The sequence below is a fragment of the Salvelinus sp. IW2-2015 genome, linkage group LG27 (genome assembly GCF_002910315.2).
Source record: "Salvelinus sp. IW2-2015 linkage group LG27, ASM291031v2, whole genome shotgun sequence".
NCBI classification, from domain to species: Eukaryota; Metazoa; Chordata; class Actinopteri; order Salmoniformes; family Salmonidae; genus Salvelinus; species Salvelinus sp. IW2-2015.
Window position 1 is genome coordinate 9,962,725 of NC_036867.1, and position 6,988 is coordinate 9,969,712.

The window sequence follows — 6,988 nt, forward strand, 5'->3', positions numbered from 1 at the left end:
GTGTGTGTGTGTGTGTGTGTGTGTGTGTGTGTGTGTGTGTGTGTGTGTGTGTGTGTGTGTGTGTGTGTGTGTGTGTGTGTGTGTGTGTGTGTGTGTCAGCTGGGTGTGATGCATAACATCCTCTGAATCAGACCTTTTTCATCTAGCCTTTAGATATTATCTTTCTATTCTGTCCTAATTTTCACTTTCTGTCATTCATTGCACAATCTCCCAAAAGGTTGAAACTAACTGTGGCATCAGATAAATTAAACCTACAGTGTAGAGGTCCTCTCTAGCTGAGTTGGTAGAGCATGGCGCTTGCAATGCCAAGATGGTGAGTTTGGTTCCCGGGACAACCTATATGTTAAAAATGTATGCATGCATGACTATGTTGCATTGGAGGAAAGTGTCTGTTAACTGGTATATATTATTACATAATTAGTGAAACATGGTAGGCTCTCTCCATTTTTCAAACATGTAGGCGTGAATGGAAGAAGGAAGTTAGCTACTCACCCTGCATATTGAGTCAGGAGTAATGTTTATTTCCAAACAGCAACGTTTTACACTGCCAGATAATGTTAGCCAGAGGCTAAATGTACATTTTTTTACTGAGAGTAAATATAGAAAAGAATGACTTGCACATTGTTATGACACATTAAGTCATGTCTTAACTTGTACTGTCACGACTTGTCTCCAAGTTCTTGATAACATTTTATTGAAATTGTACAATAATGGAGCATTAATGATGGATTGTATTTATAAAGAGCCTTTCTATCAACCGAGGTATTCAAACACTTTACATAGTAAGGGGGTAACTCACGTCTACAATTAACATTGTATAAACACATTTATTTTCAATCAATCAACCAAATGTATTTTATTAAGCCCTTTTTACATCAGCAGTTGTCACAAAGTGCTTTACAGGTATCCAGCATAAAACCCCAAATAGTAAGCAGTGCAGAGGCAGAGGCACAGTGGAATAGCTACATACATTTTTCAAGGTTCATTAACTAATATGAGACTCCAAGACATTAATTAATGTACATTCCTGTGCCACAGGGCTCCTATATCATACCAGAACATCTGTTTGACTAGTCATGCCCACTTGAGGGTTTCTAATATGTGACAGTGTCCGGCTACCATTGATTGAGACATGGTTCTTTAAACACGGCATATGTTTCTGCAGCAGAATCCGGAAGTGGTTCTGGAATTTTCTCCCCACAAAGGTGTAGAAGGCAGGATTGATACAGAAGTACAGATATGTGACCATACGAGTAACATGCAGCGCATAGTCAAGTTTACGGAGTTTCACACAGTCGACTTCAGCTGCTTGAAGCATCACCACCACATTATAAGGAGTCCAGCATGCAAAGAACAGCAGTACTATGACAAATATGAGTCTCACCGTCCTGTACTTGTTGGTCATCCTGGAGGAGATGACCGTCACGGCAATCCTAACGTAGCAGTAAAAAACAACAATGAGAGGAAATAGGAAGAACAAACCTAACTGGAGGTATGGCCCCGACAGCTCCAATTCCTCAGAGACAATCGATTCTGGGATACCAACCTCCTCACACACCAACCCCTGGTAGTAATGCTCGGCCTGGTCGTAGAGTAGAAACGGCTTGATGCACGCCAGGAGGCTGATGCCCCACACAGCGGCGGATGAGGCGAGGGCGTAGCTCCTCCGACGTAGCCTGGTGGATGGCACGGCGTAGACCACTGCCAGGTACCGGTCAAAGGTCATGAGAGTGAGGAACAGGATCGAGCTGTAGAAACCCAGGAAGTAGGCGCTGCCCACAATCTTACACCAGACCCGGCCGAAGACCCAGCTGGACTTGTGGTGGTATACGGCCCAGAAGGGCAGACTGGACATGAAGACCAGGTCCGACACCACCAGGTTGAGGAGGAAGATGTTCCCCACCGTGTTGAGTTTCTCGAACTTGCAGATGATATAGAGGACCAAGCTGTTTCCCACCACGCTCAGTGTGAAAATCAGCAGGTAGAAGGTGGAGAGTTTGACCCCAAAGCTGTGATTCGTTTCTCTGTTGCAGAGCGGAGCGTCCGTCTCTGAGCTGTAGTCCGGGTAGCCCGCTGTTGTCTCCCCAATCGAGGAGTTCATGTCCATTTCCATTGCTTGGTGTGTTTACTCAAAACCTGTCAAAACATTGTCAGCTCTTACAGTAAACAACTTATTTAAATCAGCAGAAATTGAGAGAGGAAAATATCAATTTTAGCTGACTTACCTGAAACTTTTGGCTGGCTTGTTTGCTTGCTTGCAGCAAGTAAATGTAAAAGTTTCTGTCTCAAGTAAGACTCAGCCTAGGTTAGGAAGTTAGGAAATACACAGGGGAGGTAGGTGTGTGTGTGTGTGTTGTGTGTGTGTGTGTGTGTGTGTGTGTGTGTGTGTGTGTGTGTGTGTGTGTGTGTGTGTGTGTGTGTGTGTGTGTGTGTGGTGTGTGTGTGGTGTGTGGTGTGTGTGTGTGTGTGTGTGTGTGGGTGTGGTGTGTGTGTGTGTGTGTCAGCCGGGTGTGATGCATAACATCCTCTGAATCAGACCTTTGTCATCTAGCCTTTAGATTTGATCTTTCTATTCTACAGAAGTGGCGCATGGGAAAAAAATCATTGTGTGTGTCCTATGTATCCTACTTTCAGCACACGTCTTCCAACATATGTCAGGTGGATATGTATACTATACAAATATATTTGCACTCTTGCACTTTACTAAAATAATTCTCTATTTCTTCTAAAATCAGTTGAAATTGAAGAAAACATTTGGTATCCACACCTTGTTAATGAATTTTTAACATTGCAGAACCAACTTTATTTTTGTTAACTTAAGCTTACAATTTATATTTAGAAAATAAAGGCAAATGGCATGGACAAAATTATTGCCAACCTTTGGCCAAGATAAATCCCTACAAATGCTTATTTTAGCCATCAATGAGCTTGCTGCACATTTCTAGATAGTAATTTGGCCCACTTTTCAGCAGCAAACTGCTCTAATTATTCAATGTTTGAGGGGTGCCCTGCACCAACTGCTGTTTTCAGTTATTGCCATAGGTTATGGATGTGATTCAGATCTGGACTCTTTGCTGGCCACTCTAGAACAGTCCAGTGCTTCTTCTGGAACCATTCCTGGGTGCTTTTGATGTGTGTTTGGGGTTGTTGTCCTGCTGGAAGACCAACATTTTAGTGATGATTTTGATTAACCTTTTACAGATTAATTTTTACATTTTTATTTCCTTACCAAATTAACCAAAAATGTACCTTTAAATTGAATTTTGATATTTATCATCTCTATTATTCTCTGTAAAATGTTAAATCTTGATTTTATGAATCTGAAATGTGTTATGTGATTAAATTACATGTGCATCTAATTAATTATGTTGGTAGATGATTAAATTATAATTTGTACCTATCTTTATTTTGGCAAAACAACAGGCATTTCGTTGTCAAGTGTCATTCAGAGATAAATGGAGGAGTCTATCAGTGGTTCTCAATCCTGGTCCTGGGAACCCAAAGGGGTGCACATTTTTGTTTTAGCTCTAGCACTACACACCTGATTCAAATCATCAAAGCCTATTGATGGGTTGATAATTTGAGTCAGCAGTAGCTAGGGCAAAAATAAAAATGTGCACCCCTTTGGGTCCCCAAGACCAGGATTGAGAACCAGTGGTCTAGATGGATATAACTCATTTAGTACAGACATTGCCATGGAGGGCTTCCACCATTTAAAAGTAGTCAACTGGGTGGGGATTCCTATGGGTTGGGAGTGACCACCCAATGATTAGAGAGCACTCTTTTATTCAAATTGGGTTGCCTATGGTTTGTAAACCAAAGACTATGGTAATATCCAGGAGCCAAGACCAAGATTTATACCAGGACATCGGACCCAAGATCCAGACCTATGACAAGTTAAATACCAAATGACATGGTCTTGAGTGGTCTCAAGACCAAGACCACTACATCAAGAGTCCGTGGGCCCTTTCTTCAATTGTAAGAAACTTCAGTAGAGTACAGTACATTACAGTACAGTATAGCACATTATAGACATTTATATTTGGGCCAAATAGATGTCAATGTTTGGACACTTGGAGGGTAGGAGGCCCCCTGGTGGCTATGCATCTTTTTCTTGAAGTGTGCAGTTGTCCACTACTCACATGGTGGTCATCTGTAGCTCAGCTGGTAGAGCATAGCACATGCAACTTTACAATGGAGACAGCCTCAATGGTATCACTCCAGTATTAATGCTAAATTGTAATTATTTTCGCCTCTAGGGCCTATTTATTGCCCTCCTTCCTACTCTTCTACATTTACACTGTACATAGATCTTTCTATTTTTCTTTTATTTTGTGTTATTGACTGTACGTTTGTTTATGTGTAACTGTGCTGTTGTTTTTGTCACACTGCTTTGCTTTATCTTGGCCAGGTCGCAGTTGTAAATGAGAACTTGTTCTCAACTGGCCTACCTGGTTAAATAAAGGTGAAATAAAAAAAATATAAAAACATTTTTTAAATGGCGCTGCCTGTGCTGTCACAGACGCCATAATTGCACAGATACGAAGATGAGACCTCTACATATCTCTATGATGTCAATTGTTTCGGTTGTGACCTTTTCAGTTTGGACAATTTTGACTTATTTTGGACTTTAAAGAATCCAAATTTCTAACATATAGCTGGCATTCTTTCATTTAAACAGATGTACATCCCAGAAAACATATACAGTACCAGTCAAAAGTTTGGACACACATACTCATTCCAGAGTTTTTCTTTATTTTGACTATTTTCTACATTGTAGAATGGTGAAACATCAAAACTATGAAATAACACATATGGAACCATGTAGTAACCAAACAAGTGTTAAACAAATCAAAATATATGATATATTTGAGATTCTTCAAAGTAGCCACCCTTTGCCTTGATGACAGCTTTGCACACTCTTGGCACACTCAGAAGATCACCCTATTTGCTAAAAGACCAAGTCCATATTATGGCAAGAACAGCTCAAATAAGCAAAGAGAAACGACAGTCCATTACTTTAAGACATGAAGGTCAGTCAATTCTGAACATTTAAGAACTTTGAAAGTTTCTTCAAGTGCTGTCGCAAAAAACATCAAATGCTATGATGAAACTGGCTCTCATGAGGACCGCCACAGGAAAGGAAGACCTAGAATTACCTCTGCTGCAGAGGATAAGTTCATTACAGTTAGCTGCACCTCAGATTGCAGCCCAAATAAATGCTTCACAGAGTTCAAGTAACAGACACATCAACATCAACTGTTCAGAGGAGACTGCGTGAATCAGGTCTTCATAGTCGATTTGCTGCAAAGAAACCACTACTAAAGGACACCAATAAAAAGAAGAGACTTGCTTGTGCCAAGAAACACGAGCAATGGACATTAGACCGGTGTAAATCTGTCCTTTGGTCTGATGAGTCCAAATTTGAGACTTTTGGTTCCAACCGCCGTGTCTTTGTAGAGTAGGTGAACAGATGATCTTCGCATGTGTGGTTCCCACCGTGAAGCATGGAGGAGGAGGTGTGATGGTGCTTTGCTGGTGACACTGTCAGTGATTTATTTAGAATTCAAGGCACACTTAACCAGCATGGCTACCACAGCATTCTGCAGTGATACACCATCCCATCTGGTTTGCGCTTAATGGGACTATTATTTGTTTATCAACAGGACAATGATTCAAAACACACCTCCAGGCTGTGTAAAGGCTATTTGACCAAGAAGGAGAGTGATGGAGTGCTGCATCAGATGACCTGGCTTCCACAATCACCCAACCTCAACACATTTGAGATGGTTTTGGATGAGTTGGACCACAGAGGACGGAAAAGCAGCCAACAAGTGCTCAGCATATGTGGGAACTCCTTCAAGACTGTTGGAAAATAATTCCTCATGAAGCTGGTTGAGAGAATGCCAAGAGTTTGCAAAGCTGTCATTCAATTTTCTTATTTAACCTTTATTTAACTAGGCAAGTCAGTTAAGAACAAATTCTTATTTACAATGACGGCCTACCAAAAGGCAAAAGGCCTCCTGTGGGGATGGGGGCTGGGATTAAAAATACAAATAAATTAAATAAAAATATAGGACAAAACACACATCACGACAAGAGAGAACACAACACTACATAAAGAGAGACCTAAGATGACAACATAGCATGGCAGCAACACATGACAACAGAGCATGATAGCAACACAACATGACAACAACATAGTAACAACACAACATGACAACAACATAGTAACAACACAACATGGCAGCAGCACAACATGGTGGCAGCACAAAACAGGGTACAAACGTTGTTGGGCACAGACAACAGCACAAAGGGCAAGAAGGTAGAGACAACAATACATCACGCAAAGCAGCCACAACTGTCAGTAAGAGTGTCCATGATTGAGTCTTTGAATGAAGAGATTGAGATAAAACTGTCCAGTTTGAGTGTTTGTTGCAGATCGTTCCAGTCGCTAGCTGCAGCGAACTGAAAAGACAAGCGACCCAGGGATGTGTGTGCTTTGGGGACCTTTAACAGAATGTGACTGGCAGAACGGGTGTTGTATGTGGAGGATGAGGGCTGCAGTAGATATCTCAGATAGGGGGGTGTGAGGCCTAAGAGGGTTTTATAAATAAGCATCAACCAGTGGGTGTTGCTGCAGGTATACAGAGTTGATCAGTTTACAGAAGAGTATAGAGTGCAGTGATATGTCCTTTCTGGGCTAGGCGTCCCGCTAGCGCCCCACCTCGACAACATCCGGTGAAATTGCAGAGCGCGAAATTCAAAATACAAAATTCGTAATATTAAACATTCATGAAAATACAAGTGTATTACATCGTTTAAAAGCTTAACTTCTTGTTAACTTCTCACGAGTCACCAACCCTGATCCGGTAGCACCCCCCACCCCCCCCCCCCCACTGAGTAGCATAGCTAGCATAGCGTCACAAGTAACTTGTAGCATCTAAATATCATTAAATCACAAGTCCAAGACACCAGATGAAAGATA

The 6,988-nt window shown here is 41.4% G+C and overlaps 1 protein-coding gene across 1 annotated transcript; it reads right to left on the minus strand.

Annotated features, from left to right (window-relative positions):
• Positions 1–552: 552 nt before the first annotated feature.
• LOC111953739 (C-C chemokine receptor type 3) lies at positions 553–2,281 on the minus strand. Its single transcript, XM_023973198.2, has 2 exons — positions 2,226–2,281; positions 553–2,136 (listed from the first exon to the last, which is right to left on the minus strand). The coding sequence occupies exon 2, from the start codon at positions 2,111–2,113 to the stop codon at positions 1,049–1,051; it is 1,065 nt and encodes a 354-aa protein (XP_023828966.1). The 5' UTR covers positions 2,114–2,136; positions 2,226–2,281; the 3' UTR covers positions 553–1,048.
• Between the last annotated feature and the right edge of the window lie 4,707 nt (positions 2,282–6,988).

Bases quoted from the DNA above. Each gene is read 5' to 3' on its own strand.
- LOC111953739 (XM_023973198.2), bottom strand. From the start codon at position 2,113: ATGGAAATGGACATGAACTCCTCGATTGGGGAGACAACAGCGGGCTAC.